The sequence below is a fragment of the Melopsittacus undulatus genome, chromosome 1 (genome assembly GCF_012275295.1).
Source record: "Melopsittacus undulatus isolate bMelUnd1 chromosome 1, bMelUnd1.mat.Z, whole genome shotgun sequence".
NCBI lineage: Eukaryota > Metazoa > Chordata > Aves > Psittaciformes > Psittaculidae > Melopsittacus > Melopsittacus undulatus.
The window spans coordinates 48,671,501-48,694,233 of NC_047527.1; the positions used below are offsets into that span (position 1 = coordinate 48,671,501).

General features: G+C 36.5%; 1 protein-coding gene across 1 annotated transcript in view; it reads right to left on the reverse strand.

Annotated features, from left to right (window-relative positions):
- Positions 1–22,733, reverse strand: part of MIB1 (MIB E3 ubiquitin protein ligase 1) — a 70,219-nt gene that overhangs the window by 26,295 nt on the left and 21,191 nt on the right. Inside the window, exons 5-12 of the mRNA XM_005153514.4 lie at positions 21,660–21,726; positions 19,156–19,360; positions 17,968–18,151; positions 17,500–17,644; positions 16,236–16,369; positions 15,131–15,238; positions 12,950–13,147; positions 10,345–10,496 (exon numbers count right to left, since the gene is read on the reverse strand). Coding sequence (XP_005153571.1) covers positions 10,345–10,496; positions 12,950–13,147; positions 15,131–15,238; positions 16,236–16,369; positions 17,500–17,644; positions 17,968–18,151; positions 19,156–19,360; positions 21,660–21,726 — 1,193 coding nt within the window. The remainder of the gene's footprint in view (positions 1–10,344; positions 10,497–12,949; positions 13,148–15,130; positions 15,239–16,235; positions 16,370–17,499; positions 17,645–17,967; positions 18,152–19,155; positions 19,361–21,659; positions 21,727–22,733) is intronic.

A 22,733-nucleotide genomic window follows, 5' to 3' on the forward strand; every position in this document is an offset into this window, starting at 1 on the left:
TCCTCTCCCCCCCTCAACATTTCTAAGTATAGTGACAACCTCACCAGGGTTTACTAGTAGCAGCGCAAGCTCAGTGAAAACCTGGGAAATCTAACTGGAAACACGAGAGAGCGCTTTATTTGGCAGTGCTAAAAAAACCTGGGGACAAATGGCTAAGCGGCGGTGGAAGTGCAGGCTGCACAATCAATAGGCAGAGAGCTGGATAGAGACTCCCTTTGCTGCCGGATCGACAATCGACAGCTGAGAGACTATTTTTTGCAATGGTTGACTAAATATGGTCAGGGAAGAGAGAGGCACAAGAGAGCCTGTTTGCCTGGGAGTGCATGTTTCAAATGCTTAGCTGCCTATAAAGCCGTAACAGTTTTGCTCGTGCCCTCTAAGTGGGAAATACGGTTAGTGCCTTCTGTAGTGTGCGTGCAGGAGACCTGACCTCGCTAGCAGACTTGACCTCTGAAGATGGAAAGTAGCTTCAACACAGACCTGCCTACAGTTAAGCCTGGAAACATAACCTCAAGCAAGAAACGATGCAGTGCAATATCTAAGGAACTAGAAGAAACCAAAATTTGCCGGGGGAGGGGGGAGACGATCGGTTTTTTTCCGTGTGCCTTTTTTTTTTTTTTTTTTGAAGCAACTCCAACTTTTGGGGGTTTGGTTTTGGTGTCTTTTTTTTTTTTGTTGGGTTTTCATTTTTCTTTTTGCCTGTGATTATTTTCATCTGGCAGTGGGCTAAGTTCGCCTTCCTTTGGCTTCCTAGCATCTATCCTTGGAGTCTTAACTCTCAGTCCAGCAGACATAAGGTATAATTTCTATACAACACCATCCATATTTCGGCATTCCAAGAAAGGCAGCAGGTGCCAATTAGGCACCCGTCTTCATGCCTCTGTTGCTTTTTTTTTTCTTTAAGTTTTATCTATTCAAGGTGGTGAGGTATTGTATGCACCGACATTCACCCCCCCTTGCTTCCCCCTCCCATGTAATGAAGAGCTGATTCAGCGAATAGAATGAGAGAGCACTCAGGATGAGATGGCTGCTGCTGATGTGTCTCTAGGTCATTACCTCTCTTCCAACTGCAAATGCTGCATGATACTAAGCTTACAGGTAATAGAACATCAGGAGACCTGCATTATTCTGCACGTTTAAAGGATGCCTATGACTTTCTGCATGTATATCTTATTTACTAGAATGTCTTTTTTATTGTTATATTAATCCCTCTACTCTGGGAACAGCTTAATTTTGAGTGTGTTAAAGTATCAAGCATTTGTAGTGTAAAGAGCAGGTTGAAAGAAAACAACATTAGTCCAAATTTCATAGCAAAAAACCCAACTTGCTTGGTAGGCAGAATTCTTTTAAAGGAAGATAAACTCAAAAATTGCACTGCCATGAAGTGGTTGTTCATTTCAGGGAAATACAGTCTTATCTTCCTATGCAAAACTAAAAAAAAAAAAAAAAGACCAACTTTAAAAAGAAAATCTAATACACAATGTGGTACTGCAGTGCTGAGTTCTCAAGCAGGTCTAAGCAAAATTTTCAAGGTGCTTTATCTCAGATGTACATGAAAACAACCTACTTAAAAACTAGAATGTGACTGCTGTGATTCTAATGCTGCATTGCTGTTTCTCCTTGTAGTACTGTGCTAGCTACTGCTACACTCTGATTTGCTCTTTATCAGCTGCACTAGGTTTTTGTCATGAGCTGCAGAAATTCTTACTTCCTCTGCTCTCAGCTTTCCTTATGACAATTACATATACTAATTATTTCAAATTTACCTTTTAATGCTGTAAAGACAAAGCTTACTTTTTACTGTAACCCAAATCAACTTCTGAAATACAAATTAAGCAACCACAAGCTGTATATGACAGCCCTTAGAAGTCAAACCCATACTGCACGTCAAATAATTTAACTACCATTCCAAACTACGACACACAGAATCTTATGAAACAGGGTTAAGCCTGGGGTTTGTTTCTTTGAGGGTTTGTGGTGGGTTTTTGTGGGTTTTTTTTTTAGTTATCGTAACTATTTCAAGTGTGGACAAAATTTTGACTGAAGCAGGTGAGTGCCAATTTTAAAAAATTAGAAAAGCTGCTTGCAGAAGTATTGAATAAGTATTAGCTTTCTATGTGACCTTTGGCCTAAAAACCCAAATCCTGTCACAGCAGTTAGAGGTTGTTTTCTTAATTCAATGTCATCATCTTTATGATAAGCAGGATCACTGGTGACATGTGTTGTTTTTTATTTTAAATCACTCTGAGCTACAGCAAAAATAAGTATAAACCTGAAAAGAGTTTGCAGAAAACTGGTTAGGATGCAAAAAGCATGGAAATGAGACTGGAGAGGGTAGGAAAATAAAGTTTATAACTGACATATTAGACAAGTGTGTACTTCCCTTCAGGACACTAGAAGCAAAGCATGGAAATCTGCTAGAAGACCTGGGAGGAAGCTCAAGTTTTCACAGTGGAATACAACTATGAATCCCAAGAAAACATGTTGCAGAGCTACCAGCAATTCAACTCTCCACTCAGACTTGGTCATTCAGAATGAACAGCAAGAAGCTGCAAAAATCTGGAAAAGCACTTCTCGTGTCCATGCCATCCCTGAACAATGAACTAAAACTGGCTTTAAGCCTCTGTGCAGGTAAATTGCATTGTAAAGTTCAGTCAGAATACTAAGTTTATTTTCTAACAAAAGTTAGTCATAATATTGCTCTACCAAAGAATTGTCAAGCTGGGTTTTATCTAATGACAGCCAACAGAAAGCAGCAAAATACTTCTCAGGTTCATCTGACAGGTAGTCAAGCAACTCTGTGTGTACCTGCTCAGAGTACATACTTCTTTATGTACCCATATGAACATACAATGCTATGGAATGTAAAGAAGTATGTATTTTTGGCAGGCACAGAACGACCAGTAAGAGGAAACTAAACAGCTGTTGGAAGAAACAGGTTTCCCTCTTGTTTGAATGACATTCATGTGACAAATTAGCTTGCTAAGGGTCAGCTGGTATTGCCAAAATAACTCATACTTGTTAGTAACAAATCACAAACCATCAAATTAAGTGACTATAAAAGTGGGTAGGAAGAATTGTTAACAGCTGATAAGCAGAACATTAGTTGTAAATAAAGAATTAAAAAACAAGTCTGGAAATGAACCCTTGAAATGCACTGATTAAGACTGCAGCATAGCTGCAAAATTTATCATTACTAGTATTCCTCATTTAATAGATCATAAATTAATCTTAAAAGCCTGATTATCAAAATATATCTCATTAAAACCCAAGCCATTATTCTATTAATCACAGCCAGTTTTGCATACTTAAAATGGTAGTATTTAAATTTACATATACTATAGAATATTTAATCTACAGGTTGCAACTAATGCAAGTAGAAACAGATAAGAAATTAAGGCTGTGATTTAAAGAAAAGGATAGCCAAAATAATTGAGTAGGGTAACTTCTGCAATTTAATGAGACTTAAGTTAGACTTGCCTCCAAATCAGCACTTACTATGCTCACTGAGCTCTTCACTACAAAGTGCAGTGTCAGGTTTATGCACAGAAAGTGACAATACAGAGATTTCTAGGCCGCAGTTGCTAGTCAGCAGGTTAAAGCTATTGACAGATTCCTAAATGAAAACACAAACGACAACTAGAACCTAAAATGTAAGTTACATTAAAAACTATTTTCAAATAAGTTGAATTTATTTTCAATCCAAATTTAAGAAACTTGGTCATGAAAATATGACTTTGTAGCATCCAGAATATTGTAATAACTAAATGAGAAATAGTCTCGCAACAGTTTCAAGTTCTAGAAGTGGTAGTAATTAAAATATACCAGCACGTATCATCCCTAAATAAAGACACTCAATATCAAATTCAGGAACAAGGGAAAATAAGAGGAAAGACCCCCTGGGTCATCAATCCAACTACTCCTATTCATGGGAGCAGCCTTCTGAAAGCAGTTATTAAATAGGATATGTCCAGGAGAAGTAGGCACATTTGGCCCAGATTAAAAGATTCTAACTGTACCCCTGTGCTTACTCAAATATCTGAGAGGAAAAAAAACACACAACAGGAAAAATAAAAAAGGCAAAGCATGACTTTCAGATGTAGAATCTTATTTTTAAATACTCTCAGAAAACTAATACTATACATAGCCTGCTATTTTTATTACCTGAGACTACAAAATAACATATATACAAGAATAAACATTAACTTATCAGAACCATTTTAAGCAAAATACTATTTGTTTTAAGGCTATTTCTCTTATGAGCAGATATTTTGGCATGAGGAGTACAGCGTCTTAACATCTAAATTAAAACCTGGTTGATAGTGGAAAACAAATCAAATTGTAGGTAGTAGCTTTTCTAAATGGAACAATGCTACTGAAGTTGATCATGCCCACAGAAGCAATTTTACATTAGCAACAGCTTTACGGAGGGGTTGATTGCTACATGCTTATTCCTTTTCCTGAAGGGCTGCTGTCCTCATGACTAACTGATCTGGCTTCCACTATATAATAAGACCAACTTTTTAACAGTTTAAAATTACTTTGAAAGGGTTTTGGTAACAATTCATTATGTTGTGTTCTTTCTTGTCTTCTTTGTATAACATTGCAATGCTATTCCAAAACAAAATGACAGTTCAGTGTGATACAAAAGTTAAAATTATATGTTGACATTGCTTCCTGCTAGTTCATGTTAGCATATCTCCAAGAATACATATCCAGTCACTCTAAAATGTCACATCCATCACTTAGATCAGCTGTTCAATTTTAACCGAGCACACGTTGAACTTTGGGCATCTGCTGACACAGTTGTAACTCAAACATTTCAACTGTGTGACTGACAGGGATAACAGATGCTGACATTATCAAATGCTACACGGCTTTTTTTCCATGGCCATTTTTTGTCCCGATATGGCCAGTACATGAAACTGTATTGCCATCCAAAAGCGCACTTGAGCAGCTGTATCTGTAAAACAGTTCCTGTATAACTGGTAAAAATAGAAACCAATTTTAAAGCCATCTTAATGCTTAAGTCCAAGTGACACACCTGCTATGTTTCTATTAGGATACATGGTGTTGGGAATATATTTACATAAATCTTCTCACCAGCATCAGACTATGCAACAAACAGATGTAGACTATACTTGACATACTAGTGAATGGCTTGAACTAAGGTTGCCCTCTACTTCCCACTGCAGTCAAAGCTCAAAAAGAATTCAGCATACAACAAAAAAAGCTATGTGAGCATGCACAAATGTATAAAGGACCTTAATTTAGAAGAAATCAGATGCAAACCCAGATAATTCATTAAAAGACTTATTTTTCTGGCATTAAACATGTTTACATATAAAATCAGGGTTAAAAAATATATATATCCTGCTATTTTATTCCTAGTGTTAATACTAAGCAGAGATATAGAATTGAAAACACTTAACATTTATATTTATGCTAACTAACTACAACATGAAAGCAGCTGCAAAAGGGAACCTGGCAGCAAATGAATGTGGAGGGAGGATAGGGTGGGAAACCAAAACCTTCTTCCCCAGTAAAGTTTAACATAAAGAGGGAAGGGAGCTCTATGTGAGTAAATTCTAATACTACAGTGTCTGGTTGCTACTCTAGGATTTCATTTTTGCAGACAAAAAACCAGTTATAACTATAAATATGAGATTCATCCACAGATCCTCAAGGAAATAACTGAGGAAGGAACAAACCTGGATACTGTACAGGCCATTCTAGTATACAGCTTTCCACTCTGTTGCTTCCAAATTAGTGAAGGAATTTGTGTTGACTAGAAACAAGGCGTGTAACACAGAAGCAAGCCACACGTTCATTGTGAATTGTTCCTGTACTTAAAAATGTGTTACTACATTATAACCTTCCTGCACTCCAATGCTTTGCTAAAGCTGGTAAAATGGAACCAAATCACCTCTTCAATGGATTTGGTCCCCTTCAACCAGCTGTAGCTATGCATTGATCACTACAAGATTTCTTGTATTTTAAAATCGGACACTAAGTCTGCTCAGTGATTATGCAGTCCTCTCTGCAGCTGAGTTCAGTTATTCTAGGCAGCTTGAAGATGGGAGGTAACAAGGAGCGCAGCATATTCTGTATTCCAAAATTTCAAGGTTGTGTTTGTAAATAAATAGCTACTGGTGGTTTAATATTCTGTCCATATTCAGTGAAAACTGATTCTTACAACATCTATAAAGAAGATAGGTCAACAGTGGAATAAACACATTTTCCAATGATTTATTGTCTCTTGCATTTTTCCTCACATCTGTTGCCCTCTGTAGCAGACCTAACAAAACCACTGATCAAAAGGAACAGTACTGATAATGTAAGACAGGTCTACCCTTCTTCCCTGCCCTCTCCCCACCTCCTCCTCCCTCTTTTAATTGTACAAGGGAAGAAACTCCACAGGGTAGGAACTGTATTTGCCGTCTTGCACATGGTGGGCATTATTATTTACCATTTAAAGATAATAAATGTGTCACTGACCTCAACAGCTACAGGCTAATCTGACATCTAATTATAGGTCTGCTCATGGAGATTATATTCTTTCTCTAAACCAATCTGAACAAAAGTATTCTTTTAAAGCATTTTGTGACTTAATACTTTAATAAGAGGTTTTAGGAGCATGCTTTTTTTGCACTTAGCTTGAACTAAGCTTCAACCTACACTTACTGTCAGAACTGCAAATATGAAAGCAAAAATCACTTTTACTGGTTTACAAAATTGTACAACTCTTCCATTACCTCACAACTTGCCTCTTTGTGGACATCCATGACAGCACAGCACATAACCCCCTGAGACACTCATTAACACTAAGTAGAGGTGAGAAACTCCACCTCTCTAATAAGTCCTTAGTTAAAAATTCCACTGCCAGCCACTTCAAACCATCTGCGAATTCAAAAACAAGGAGACATCTACTAAATAAGACAACCATGAGGAAAAATTACAAGTCTATTTAAAACCACAATCTCCTACTTCCTAGTTTATGAACGTAAAGATGACGCATTTCTTGGTATTGGACAGCAATATATGAAAACTGTACCTTATCCTGAGATTTTAATTTTTTGATTTAAAGTACAGCAGAACTTACTGCTCTGAAGAATTAGTTGTACACATGTGCAAAGTCAGGTCAGCTCTAAAAGCAGCCTCTATTTAAGATGCTAGCTGCAGTGTGAATAAAGCTCTCTTCACGAGATACAATGCAAATCTAAAACTAACTGGGGCAACGGATATAAAATACGCCTACACTTCACAGTCATGTCTTCAGCTCAAAACTCTGAAGTCATAGGTATGCGAAGAGATCAAACATAACCAAGTGTTGATGCCATGGCAAAAATAACCAATCTGTACAGTACTTTCAAATTTTACTCTTTTTTCTGTCTGAAAAAATCTCATTAATACTGAAAAGGCAAAGTCTGCCAAGCTTTGAGGTTCACAGTGCTTTGAAAGAAGTCCAAAATAAATGCACTGTTAGTATGGCTGACTCAAAAACTCATGAACAAAAAGACATGTATTAAATAAAGTTTTAACTTCCCCACACTTCATTTAAAATTTATTTTTAGTTCTACCTTCCATGCACAAGTTTAAACCTACCTATAGCATAAACTGAAAAACGTCCATCCTACATTTCAACATCACACCTTAACATGAAAAACAGAAGTTCTGTTTCTGTGCCAAGCGACAAGGCATGAAGAAAAGCAAATTATTAAAAGGAGAAATATTCCACTAACGATAGGATGCTTTCCAAAACACACTATACCTTGACTTCTGGAAAACACTGCCAAAATGTCATGGAAGATTAAGTGCAGAGAAAAATCTAAGCTATTTGACATAAATTGCTAACTTTCTTGTAATACTTATCTAGTATTCACATGTTTAAAATAGAATGTATTTATTTTAATATGAAAAATGAAAAAACTTTCAAATGTCTTTCTCAGCACAGTTTGTGAGAGTTTTTTTCTTGGAGATCTACCTTCCTACTGATAATAAAGGTCAGAACTCAAGCAAGCAACAGAACAGGTTTTGCACCAAAAATGAAATGAGTTTCAAATACCTATTTGGTATTAACTGAAAAAAAATATATCTATAGAAATCTAGTGCACTTTGTGGTATCTAAACATTTTAACACATGCATTTATTTTATTATCATTAACAAGAAAGATGGATGCAGACTTCATCAATACTTGCATGAATAGTAAATATTTTAATTTTGTAAGTAGTTATAAACACATGCATATATGTTTATATATGTTAACATAGGTTTTTAACTTTCATAAAATGTATTATAAAATAACATCTGTGAAATAATATATTCATACATTTGACCTTAAGTGGAATTCAGTGCACTGTATTCCACACAAGGCACCACAGCCTGAAGCCACAAAAACACCAGTTCAGGTGGAAGAGGAAGTCTTAGATTAGGATTAAGTAAGGTTTCAAGCAGAACATATTATGTACTGCTCGTGACCCATACCAGCTACAAGCTAAAGTTCAGGGGGTTATTTTTAACAGTGTTTGAAATAGCTTGTGCTTAGTGCATTTAACAGATTAAATAATATTCACTGTCCTATGCAAGATTAAAAAAAAAAAAAGTGGCAAACATCATACCTTTGGTTTCATTCAGAAATATGCCAGTGGTAGAACTACAGAATTAACAATGAAATAAGTTATGATAATGATTGGGGTGGGAATAAAAGTTTTTTTAAATAGATTTCTTTTGGTTTCATTTTCATTACTTTCTTCCCAGGCAGGTGTGAAAAATATCTAATGTTGTGAACAAATGAAACTACTACTACTTCTGTGATAGAGACAACATTATTCTCGCTTTGTACATGCTTCAGAAGTGCTCTGATATAGCTGTATCCAAAAAAAGTATACATCTAAGCTTTAGACATCCAACTGCTTTAGAGAAAAGTGAAACCCCATATACAGAAGGAACCTACACAGGGTTCAAATTACCAATATTGGAAATATTTTCCTATTCTTCCAATAAAAACTTTTGTACAGGAGAAAGGACTCTGGGAAAAACTGCACTATGTTTCACATTCTACCAACCAGTTCACTGGTTTACTAAATTCTACTACAGTCAAACTGATCCAGTCTGAATTAGAATTTGGATCTCTCCATCAAAGTCTGCTGCTTCTAAAACACTGGCACACAGAAAGGTCTAGGAAAATGGTACTCATAAGTAATGCTGACATATAAATACAGAGAGTTCATATGAAGTTACAAAGTCACACTTGAAAGAATAGTCTTCTGAATGCGAAAAACAAGTTCCTTTCACTAGGTCGTTGACATGTTCTCCTACAGACCTTTTATGAGCACTGTAGAAAATGGTAAACACATTTATTGCTTCTATCAACACTTTCAACTACTACTTTTACTTTGTGAAGTACGATTCCATTCCATATCCATATATAAATACTTAAGTTTACTGTTTAACTATCAGTCTTGACAGCTATGTTCTGAGACTAACACAGATTTTATTCACATATATTAGTATATAGCTTCATTTGCCCAACTTCACTCAACTAAAAAGTAGAATTTAGTAGTTATGCAAGTAAACACACATATTTTTTATTTTGTGTAAACTATACTGAGTTCTCCACCACCATAAGATAAAACATCATTGAACTCTTGCCAGAATGACAGCTCTGAAGAATACCATTTATCCACAATGTAATAAGCAACTAGCAATACATATAATTTTCCATTCAGTTCTATCCATGCCACATAGTTTAGAAAGCCATCTTAGCTGAAGATTCAATGTAGGTATATTAGTGTGCAGCTAGCGTAAAACAAATTATGCCTTAAAACTAACTTTTTCATATGAGCTGCTGTATAAAAGCTGAAATAAGAAGTGCCTTCTAAGAAAACAAAATTAAATGCTTCATATCCTGAAAAATAACTTAACAATCTTAAGATCACTTTATAACTACATGGTCTCTTTAATAATTATTCAAAGTATTCCTTAAAAACTCAAACCCCTTTCCCAAATCCAATACTCACAAAAGGAAATTTTTACAAATCTTATCTTAAGATCCCATATTCAGATCTTACGTAATAACCTACCTATCAGAATGTTAGCATTTACAGCTACCCCACAAGAAATTCCCACTTTGGAGTTACCTAAATACAGCATTAAACTGAACTAGTAGCTTAATTCTAATTCCCAAGTATTAGAAAAAATACATATCTAAACAGCTTCAAAATTTAACAAATATAATTACATGTAAGTTTAAGGATCTTTTGAAAAAATACTCCAATTCTACCCTCCCATGCACTTGTTTTCCTTTACAAATGATAAAATGATCTTTAAAAATGTATCTTTACCTAGGGTTTCCTCTTAGTGCAGCATGGTGAAGAGCATTAAACCCATTGTTGTTGGTGATAGTAACATCTGCTCCAGCTTCTAGCAATACCGCAAGGATATCATCACGCTTCTTACTTATAGCATCATGAAGCGGAGTGTCACCTTCAGAATCCTAAAACCAGAAACAGTTTACATCAGTTATGGCATTCATCCACACTGAAGAAAAAAGATGCTTAAATATCACTAGGAAAACTGACTACACAAACACAAAACAGCTCTTCAGATGTAAAAGTGTAGCTATACTGCAGAGTTCAGGGCAAGCTTGCTCTGGTTTTGCAAGTGTTTCAGTGGGTAATCCTATTCAAGGTTCCAGCATTCTATGATTATACTACTACCAGAACTCACTCAGAGCTCAAGTATGCCTTTCATCTCATAGTACTGAAGACACTGGTGCAAACATCCACTTCTTTGTGCTTCACACCCAGATGGAGCTGATGCCCATGGTACCATTTATGACTTACAGGACAGCAACAAAAGCTAACACACCAGAGAGGAAACTAGTCTGGTAGAAAGACAGAGGGAATTTTGAGTAATGAACACTAAGACTGAGCCAGCAATTAACTGTGTAAAAGACAATACCAAAAATACAGTGTGAAATAAAAGCATAAGCATATCAAAATAAAAATGCAGTCCAAGTAATAAGCTTAGACACATCTGTTGTTTTATCTGAAGCAAATAATTTTCTATGAAGCAAAGGCTAATGTCATAAGCAATCTTAAGCTTCTAAACTTGTTACAGCTAATACCAGATTACATTACACAAGGTACATGAAAATATTTCAGTGCATAATTGAATAGACAAATTAATATTTTTAGCTTGATGTTTTATTTTTCATATATTCCAAATAAAGGAAAAATACTTCTTACTCCTAAAAGGATTCTGTACATTACTTATTCAAGGACCCAAATGGTCGGACTGAAAAGGAATGCTAAAGACTAACAGTGAGAAAACACATCCATTTAAGCTTATTTGCTGCTATATAGGCAAACTCTCTAGATTTATGCTTCCAGTAAAATTCTAACACCATATAAGTCAGGAAATCTTTTGTCACTGACACTGACTCAACTGCAAACTGAATAACACAGAAACTGAACATTTTAGCAATATGCTAATATGAAAACAGCTTTTATAGGGAGAATGAAAAACTGCCAGAATATGGAAGCACTCAAACCTGTGTGAACCAGTTTGCCAAAACTAAATTACGTAACTTTTATTTGGTTTAACTGATCCTATTTCCTGAATTTACTATTCACAGGCTAACATATGTTCCTGTTCACACAGTGAATTGACTTGAGTAGTAGACTGCTGGCCAGCTGAATTCCAGTCATGCCTCAGTCCAGTTCCCTTGTACTCTCATCCACCAAATCAATCACCTACTCACATTTGTACATCAAAGTTCCTCAGTACACACACTGGATCTGGAACTTAGTTTTCAATGACAATCATATTTTCCAGATGGAGTCTCATAGTAACATTCTACTGAATTTTTCAATTAAAAATTACTTCTATAATTTAAAGTCAGGCACATCCACTTTGGCTACTCATACATTATCATGTGATATACAGTCACCTTTTATTGGGCCCAACACATCAGACTCATATCTACTGTTCAACAAATACTAAACAGGGTCTGAACAGACACTAGCTGGCTAACAACTCAACCTCAGCAAGACCAAGACAGTACCTACAAAGCCAGATGGAAGCACATAAAAACCCAATTGCTGTATTTACTAATGTCAAGTAAGTTTGCTCATGTTTTTTATTTGGACATACAGCTCAAAAAAAATACCACTGATTACTGACATGGCAAAACAAGGAGGTAAATATGTTATTACCGTGTATCTCGATCTGCCCAGATAATACAGATTTTCCTTCTGTTGCAAACCTCTTCAAACTTAATCATTCTGATTTATTTTAGTAATGCACTGCATGTGGCTGCATTCAGCTCATGCAGAATGTGGATGCCTGCTTATGTGATGGCAGGCTTCTTCTCCACCTTCTCAATAGGACATTTCACTCAGCTGTTACAGCTTCTTCTCTGTGAATTAATGTGCTTGAGGACCTATGCATGAGGGCTTTTTAAATAAAAGGCTGAACATGTAAAAGAGAATCTAGCTGAATAGTTAATATTAATGATAGGTCAATTCTGGTAGAAAAAAAAAAGATTTCTTTTATTAAAACAGCATCAAGTACGAACAGCCAAAAATTTAAAGCTATAGCTTGCAAAAGGAGCAAATATCTGTGAATTCAACAGAGGAGGAATTAATCTGGAGAGAAATTTAGCAGTGATAGCTAACTACAGCCTGTGAAAATACCAATTACCATCAAGTGGCTAGAATAAATCAGGTGCCTATGTAGCTGTCAAGAAAAAAAAAAAACAAAAAAAACCATTTAACAGCATTTTTATTACAGCTGATCACATGTTGGGATGGAGTTTGGGACAGATTAACTTCACAAGGTCCATTCATTTCAATCCCATTTTCCAGAATCCTCCCTGTCACGTACACACAGCAAATGATAAAATTCAATAGCTAAAAAGTGAATCTACATTAATATTTACTTTACCTGGAGACTAGGATGGCAGCCAAAGTCCAGTAAAGTCTTCACAACTTGCAGATGACCTTTGTTGACTGCAATATGAAGCGGGGTCTGCCTGCGCTTGTTGCGAGCATTCAAATCTGCACTGCCTCGGTGCAAAACCTCTATCACAGCACCCTCATCACCAAAGGCTGCATGATGGACAGCCCTGTCTCCATCTTTGTCCTAAACCAGAAACATTAAATTTACTCAGTATATTGCATTTAAACAAGAAGACTAATTATGTGTCTTCAGACTTACATTTAGATATAAATCCAAATATTAAAAGCACGGTATTTCTATACATGCCAATAAAATAACATTGGCAGTACTGTCAACGTAATAACTGATACTCATTAACACCTGCAGACTAGAAGGCTTGATATTTTTACTATGTAATATCTACATTGGGCTTTTTGAGCTCTGCCAGTAACACTGTTTCCTGACTAAACAGAGGCCACTTGTACAATACATTAAACTGTCAGAGACATAAGCACAGACAAGAATATATGGGCATCCACAGGCAATGGCATCATGAATGTATATACTCTGCAGCAGTGACTGTAAGTGTAAATATATGCAACTTAGCTATAAAGCAGGAAAAGTAAGGATTTTTATCCACCGCTTCCACACCACAGACCACAACAGTGAAGTAAACTGACTAAAGCTTTGCTCTCTGCTAACGTAATGACGCTGCTGGGTCTTAGTATCACTGATTTATAAACAGCTGACATTTTTTAAAACATGAAACACAATCATTAATCTAATATTATATATGATTAATAGGATAGTGATTAATGCAGTTACGTAATTAAGTAGGAATACCACCTTCACTTAACTCAAAATTACACAAAAAGGCTTGAAAACTCAAATAAAATCCCTGAATTTTTTTTAATACTAATGTTATACTTCTGAAGCCTGGGAAAACATGAACAAACATGAAAAATGGTTCACAATTCTACTGCTAGCAGATTATTAAGTGTTTCATATTGAAACTGTTTAAGCAGCACTTCTACTTCCTTCTCTTAATGCTTCTAACCCTTCTTTATGCCAGAGGAGAAAGCATCAGTCCACCACTTTATTAACATGGCATCTTTGATCCCATAGTACAGATAAAAAGCAGCTTAGTCTTGTTTATAACAGTATATGCTATGTTCTGCAGCGAAAGCACTACTTCTAAAATGAAGCTACATCACAGATATAAGACCACAGCAAACATGAATTGTAAAGATTGCTTATGTTTGATGCAGTTTTGCAGAAAACCGTTACAAATTAATGGTACATCTGTGAATATGAAAATAATTTTATTTCCAAGAATGTGAAACTGAATTGTTTCATTAATGTTTTAACATACTATAACTTCGGTATATCAAATACAATAGAACATCAAATGCCCAAGCATGTAAAGTTATTTTTCTGCTCTGCAAACAATGACTGGGCACACTAATAACTTCTAAGCATTTCTTAACACAAGAAATTTGACAGATCCTTCTTGTGCTTCACAGAACAAGCACAAGCTGTAATACCAGTGCATTCTGTGTAAGTGAAGGCAAAATCAAAACCACAAGTATCACAGTATACTGATAATTTTCTCACAAACAATAGTTCTAAAATGCCTAAACTAAAGAAATCCTTTCATTTTCAGAAGTTAAAAAGAAAAAAAACCAAAATAAAACACAACCTGAAAAAACGGAAGCAGACTTGGCAATTCCTACCCAAAGATACTGTTGTTACTTTTTACTTGAATTTGCTTTCGTTGAGAATGGAAAACTTTCTCCTGATTGAAAAGTGTACATAAAAAGAATGTCAAGTAACTGAAGCTGGAGTAACAGCATCTAACTTTTTCTCTGAATGCACAGGCAGTGTGCTAACCTATTACATTCCACTGTTGAAATAAAAGCAAGAAGGGTGCTCATCTACTACAGTCATATACTAGTTTACATAGCTCTTTTATGTTAGCATTATATTTCACTTAGAGATGCTAAGGAATTAAATATTGACCCTGTGTAATACTGTTAACAGAAGCCTCATTTGAAAACATAACCACAGTACGAAAAGTAGTTTTTCACTCACTCTGACTTGAAAGAACTGCAACAGAATTGTTATTTCTGTATGTAGCAAAGTTTAAAACTTAACAACACAAAATATATTTTGAAAAATTTAGGTTACCTCTGCTTCCACATCCACATTCTGTTTCAGAAGCAACTTCAAAATGTCAACATGGCCATTTTGACTAGCAGCTTGCATAGCTGTGTGTCCAGCACATTGGCCATTCACCTGGAAGCATATCAATACCTTGAGGTAAGTTGCAAGATACACACACCTATGAGACACTTTAGAAGTATACATGCAAGTGTATTAGAAAACTTAAAGCAACTACATGCATATGAAAGTATCAAACAATTTTAATACAGCTGCCTTTCTAGCACATATACATGACCTCCTATGTCTTCTCTATTTCTATAGCATCAGCTAGATTGAAGGAACAGACCAAGAAACCGATTTATTTCAAACATTAAGACCTTAACAATAACTGGATTAGAAACTTTGTTTTTGGGCTACTGTAAAGGCGAGATCTTGAGAACAGGTCTCAGAATGATACTAGTCCTCTGCTCAACAGTATTCACTTTAATTTTCTAATTTACAGCAACAACAGGAGTCAGCCTGATTTTTGTATAATCTTGAGCTATAAACCAATCCTCAGAACTGAAGGGAGTTTAGTCTCTTATCTGCAAAAATTACTACTGCTCTAGTGAGAAAACTTCTGACTGTGATTTTCCCTGAACCTGTAATTCTTAAGCATTTTCTTTTTGATTTGTCAGTACTAGGTGACAAGTTGGTAAAAGAAATGCGTCAGAACAGATTAGCTGATACACCTTGTGAGTTAAAAACAAAACAAATCCCACCACAACAGCCAAAAAATCCCGCAAAGCGACCCCTTTCCCCTTCCATCCCCCTGGAAACGAAGTTGAAAACCCTTCACTGATTGTGGGTGTTTGGTTGTCTGCTCCAACTCTGGCGGACAGAGGCTGGAAAGTATTTTCATTCACAGTGGACAACAGAACACAAAACCTGTCAAAAAAGCATGTAAAACACTACTTTCACACACTCCCAAGACACTTCACAGGAGAACAAAAGGGAGAAGAGGCACTGGAAACAGCTGTAGTACTTCTATACAGATACTCTCTGCCAGCCAGTAGTGTATCTCGGACAGCTTCACTTCCTTTAGTATTACAGGTGCCCAGAACAGGTCCTCCCAAAACACAACACTCACATCTACATCTGGTCTCTTCAGCAAGTCTTCCACTTTAGCAACATCTCCATTGGCAGCAGCTTTAACCAATTCTTCATTGAGATCACCAGATTCTTGGGTTTCAAATAGTTTCTTCAATAACTGGGATAATCTCTCTGTAATTATTAAACAAAGAATAACAATTCTAATCACAAAGTTAACAGAAAAATAACAGCCAAACCTGTCATGTTTCTAAAGGCATGTACACACTAATACATAAATCATCATGAAATGGCAGCTGTAAGTTATTATTCAGTTCTAAGTGCTGCATTCCAATACCCTTTAGACAGCAAAAACTGTCACATTACACACTTCAAAGTTGACTGAACCACAAATAGCTTGTCTAACACAAAATAGATAAGGGTGGGGACAAGGTAAAAAACTTGAATTTATGTATTAATATGAGGCTTTTTAGTCTTCTACGGTATATCCTACCCTCGAATTTGAAGCATTACATCATATTACTCTCCTGGCTAGTTTTATGGTTACTGTGACTTTGTCTTTATTGCAGAAAACTCCGTATATATGCCTTCCTAAGAAAAAGTCTAGAAAATTACGTAGAAAGGTTTCTTTGCATTAAGGCAAGTATGTGAAAAGGAAAAAACAACCAGCTGTGACCAAAAAGAGGAAAAGCATTCTAATTTAACCGATTTGTGAAGCAGCCAACAGAATATAAAACACATTGCATAGTCTTTCTGCCTTGTTATTAGATGAATGAGAGCAGGTTAAATGGAATTAAAGTGTGATCACATAAACCCCCCAAAAAAGTCCCACTGCAATTGGTCAAAGGATGTCTGACTAAATTTTTAGACAAAAATTTAAAGGAAATATTATTATCCTGAGTAACTGCCTGCAACAGATCCCTCGCTTATGCTTGCTATCCCACACCACCTATTAAACAAAGGGTCTGCTTGCTACAGCCAGCAACACTCTCTTCATGCCTTAGTCTCTGTTCTAGTCTCATGATGTCAATCACTTCAATGTTAAAGTTCCTGAAGACCTCCACAGACATACCTGCACTGTGGATAAACAGAAACACAACCACAGTTTGGAGTGTTTGCATCTTATCACAGTAACAACAACCAACATCTCCATACCCACTGCAAGCTTTTCATTTTATCTTTCTCAAAGGCATAACATCAGTTAGCCTAACTCCAAGTCTGAGTATTATTAACATTGCAAACAAACTACATGCTGGCACTAAACTATTTTTTAACACAAACACTTGATTATCCTTCAAACTTACCACCAGATGCATTACTTATAGCAGATCCTGCTGATGCCACCTTTGAGACAGCTGCTGGATTATACGTCCAAGATGTCCCACAGACCTCTACCTTTAAGTCACTGTCTGAATAAATCTGCTGGACGCGACCAACTTTACCTAAAGTCTGCATGAAAGAAAACATCAAATGCAAATAAGATTAAAAATAGAATATTTAGAAACCTGAATGTTTTATAATAATTCACAAGTTTTATGAAGTCTGTTGTTTAACAGTACAGTCACTAATACCTTTAGCTAATTTTCATCAAGCTAAGAAGATCACTGCATCTGACCAAGTATGCAGTAATCACTATGTTTGATAAAATAACCTTCTCTAACTTAGATAAAAATCAGTTTGACTTTTATAACTTTCAGGTATCATTATGAATCATAATTAGAAATATTATACAAGTTTTACCATTTTATGACTCAAAACATACAACTACGTACCGGAAGCATTGCTTCAGCCCACTCTCCATGACCTCTTTGGAGAAGCTTGATTCGCTCTAAATCATAGCATACTTGAACAAGGTCACCCACTTGAAACTGAGAGGTACCTCCTTCTGCACCCTGAGCAGCATCTCCACTTCGGACAACATTGGCTTTGGTGAGAACAGCTGGATTAAATGTCCACCTAGACAATGAATCATTAAAAATACATTTGAAACAAGCAAAGTTAAATATGTGTTTAAAAACCATCTGTTGGACAAGATTCCGCTTTTATGCTTTCAAACTTTCTGCAACTGGATACTATGGCACAGTTGTCATTAACTATTTTTGTCCAGAAAATTGTTTGTGGCTCATTAGTTGAATATTTCCAGGGTAATCTTCAGAGATTTACATTTGTAAAAGCAACAAAGAAGCATCCTGATTAAATGGAAGCAAGCAAACAGCAATGCAATAGTCCTGAAAGCAGCTATACAATTTGTTTATTTTTCAGGGGGAGAGGAGACAACTCTGGTTGAAAAGGTAAAGATCCAAGCTGCCTCACAAAGAATTGGACTGTCAGGAAACAACATGGAATTTTGCCTTCTCCCACCTAGGTCAAAAGTTGCAACATTTACTTATAAAAATACTCTTCAATTAAACGGTCTAGATACACTTCAATTCATAACCAAGCTACCCTGATTTGTACTATAAATTTTACTGGTTTAGAGAAATTTAGCTGGTTTTATGCAGAGTTGTATTCTAATATATAATATACAGCAGTGTCTCCTTTATGTGCAATTTGGTCTGGGGTTGACTTTCATTCAGTTATCTGATCTAGTTGAGAAGCACCAGATAATCTCCATGACGGACAAAGTCAGGGAGGAAGCCACATGACAGAGCAGCTCCTCTCACTGGCTCTGCAGTTATAACGTTCAGAAGAAAAGCCACTTTCAGCTTGTGTTAGCTGGGAAAACAGCTTTAGTTTGCATTACTTTGTAAAATTTTCACCATGTGAGAGAGGCAACAAGATTCTTTTTCCGACTAAAGGTAAGTCCTCCTTACACACTGTTGAAGGAATATAAAAATTCTCAAGGAAGTCTTAACAGACACAAAAGGAGAACAGAACGTTTCTGGCCTCAAGTGATCACTCACAAGTGCTGAAGGCAAAGAAAGCTCGCGAGAGTCAATGATGAAGGCTATTTAACAAACCTGTTGCCACTTGGATATTGTACTACAATGTCATGATCCTCGTCAATGCCACAAACTGTTCCAGTTGTTGTTAGAGTCTCAAACATGCCATCAGTCCACCCTCCATGGCCATGCTGCAAGGACTGTACAATTTCCAAGTCCAGGTCAATGTTTACAAGGTCACCTATTTGCAACCCACCAGGGTTTCTGTTACCATTTTGCTCACCTGAAACAGAATAAGCAGAAAATGTTTACAAGACCACACTCATTTTCCATGCAATTAAAAGAATAGAAGTTAATTTCTGAGACTCAATGTCTGCAACTGTAGTGGCCAATAGGTAGAAGGAAGTGAACAGGTAAAAAAAGAACTCTGAACCTCTGGCTGTGGAAATACGTGTTTCTTGTCAAATTTTCACGGCAAACAACAGTGACACTGGCAAATGCTAAATGCTTGTGACAGGCTCCGCTTTGGGCTCTTACTGGTATGGCAGTAGTTATCACATAGCATTAGACATCTAGATACATAAAAGCTTTGATAACTTTGAGAGTGTCATATAAAAAGTGCCATCTATCAGCCACTCAGAGGCTGAAAGATAAGCAGAAGGTCCATATAAAGTGGTTTTGAATTGGTCCAGTCCTTGAATTTGGAGAAAGCACTGGCAAAAGAACACCTTCAAAATTACCAAAAATGACTAAACCCCTCCCCCCCCCCGTTTACAATTAAAACATTCTTGGACAATACCTGCTTTCAAAAGATGTACCATAGCAAAAAGCTATTAGCTGGAGGGAAACTGCCTATACTGACACATAGTAAGCTGTGTTAACTGATGAGAACACCTGTGGACTTCCTCACTGCCAGAAACAGAGGATGGTATCTGATGCCATCCACAGAACAGTGAAGAGTATGACAACTCCTGAAATCACATAGCTTCAGTTCAATGGCAGCATCGGTGACAAATGACAGGGAGAGCAGAGTTCGGCCAGTAATACTGCCGTCTCTAAGTGGGAGAGGGGTGGGGTGTTTCATATAATGGTTTGGGGTGGAAGGGACCTCAAAGCTCATCCAGTTCCAACCCCTTGCCATCGTCAGGGACACCTTCCACTAGAACAGGTTGCTCCAAGCCCCATCCAAACTGGCCTTGAACACTGCCAGGGATGGGGCAGCCACAGCTTCTCTGGGCAACCTATGCCAGCACCTCAACACCCTCCCAGTAAAGAATTTGTTTTTCCTATTCCAAGCAAAATGTAATAATGAAAAAGAGTCCTTGCAATGTAACAACGAGGAAGTACAAATAGCCTGACACAGAGAAAAAGAAACCCAACATTATTTGGAGGGTGACTAATTCCAGAGCCCAAAAGTTACATCAGATGTTGGCAGCACTAGTTGCAGTGCTAAAAATCTCCAGATTACAGAATGGGAAAAAAAAAGAGAACCTGATACTACTGAAAAAGAAACTGCTGAGAAAGAAAACATGGCCATGAATAAATAAATCCTCATGTTCAATAGACTTTGACTTCTGTGATCACCCACTGACTTATTACTGTTCAGGTCTTAGTTTAGAGGTCCTATAGATGGAATGATATTTTCAGTCTGCACCCCTGACCTTCACAGTAACACAGACATAACATGGAAAACAGCCACTTCTGCATAGGACAAAGTCAGAGGTTAATTATTCAGAAAAGCTATTGATATGGAACTCACTAAATATAAAACCTAGACAGCAAACATCCCAGACACAGCTTTGATGAGACAGGGAAATCTAAGAAAGCAAGAGATATAAACCAGCAAAGAACTATAGAAGACCCTACTACATCCTACTCCATATTAGTTAGGCCCCTGCTGGACTATTATTTGCACTCTACTTCAAATATCACAAAGCTTCAAAAATAACCTTCTAGGTTATTAATGCAAGCATAGATTTTAAATTCACAGCATGAACATATCTCTGAACTACGTTCAGAAGACTAATAAAAGGAACAGATGTTCTAACAAAGAGTAAGACTGAGAAGATGGAGAATAACGTAGCAAGAATGATGAACTAAGCTCATCGTCATCCATTAAGAGCAACTTAATACAGTGGAAGGGGAAGAATTTAACAAAGAATAGTCTCCTGCTACCTTTAGTGATCAATATTCATGCATTCAAATATGGTACCACCATAAAAGTAAGCTACATGCAGAAAACACAGACCTGTATTCTTAAAGCAAGAACCAGAACGAATAAAGTATCTCTGAATACTTGAGAGCCTTCTAAGAATGCACAGCTGTGCCTCTTCAGAAATAAGGTGAAAATGTGACAAAATTTATTACTTAGTCAACACTTAATAGCTCCCTTGCCATCCACTTGGTACTAATACCAAATACTTTTAGAAAAGCATTACAATTTATCATTAATGCTACCATTTACATTTCACTAGTAAGTGACATTCACACATCACTTTCAGGTGACATTTGAAAAAAGAAAGAAATCCAGACTAAGTATGATTAACACACAGCAAGATAAGTTGGCTTTATCTTCCACTCACCTAACACAGGACAATGGTCCCTGTAGAAAGAGCCTCCTTTTGCATCTTGGACACATTTCAGGTCAGACTACGGAGAGAGATTGAGACAACTTTAGTTCTCACTGACTCAGTCTCCAGGTTAACCTAAGTCAATGAAACTAGAATTTAAATGTACTCAATGAAAAAAAGCTGAAAATATGTGTACAAAAAACTATGTCCCATGAATTCGTTAGTGATGCATATAATCTCAAAAACTTTCCAATCTATCAGCCTTAATATTCTCAAGCTTTTAATAACCTTTATCAATATAAAAGGCTAAAAAGGATGAGACATTTTAAACTCAAAGGTAGGAATTAAAACAACAAAAAGCTCCTTTGTATTGTTCTATGAAGTTTTAAAATGTCTGAGAACACAAGCAAGCAATCAGGAAAAACAACAAAAAAATCCCCACAACTACCTGCAGTCGGTGCCCAAGGCCACAGCCTTTCCTGTACTTATCATTTAAGGCCTGCCAGCGCTGCCCCCTCTTCCCAACCCTTTTTGACAGATACATGTTTAACTTGAAGAAAACCTGACACCCAGATTCTACAAAAGGAAGAATTTCCAAATTAGAATATACAAACCACAAGCACATTACATTTAAAAAAAAACAATATGCTGAGCTAAACCTGATCTTTTTAAAGAGAAGGGTTCTAAAGCTCACCCTTTCACTTTATCAGAGAAACAGACGTTTCAAGTGTGATAACGAACTATTCATAAAGTCAGTGGAGTTACTATAATTCTCTTTTCCTCTACTTTTTTTTTCCCTGTGTAATCCTTAAAGCCAAATGGCTACCATCTGCTATTGCTCCTTATGGAACGATTCTCACTAAACCAAGGGCATTTCATGTGTATGATAAGTTGGGAAGGAGATGGGAAACCATCTGCAAAATTTGTGAAAGTAGTCTGTGGGATGGGGGAGGAAACAGAGGACAGTGGTTATGATATGATTAACCAGAACCAAACAAACACTTTAACAATCATTTTTTCCCACACCCAAGGTTTATTGTCAGACTGTATTCCTGCAAAAGGATTAAAATTAAAACTCTCAAGTGC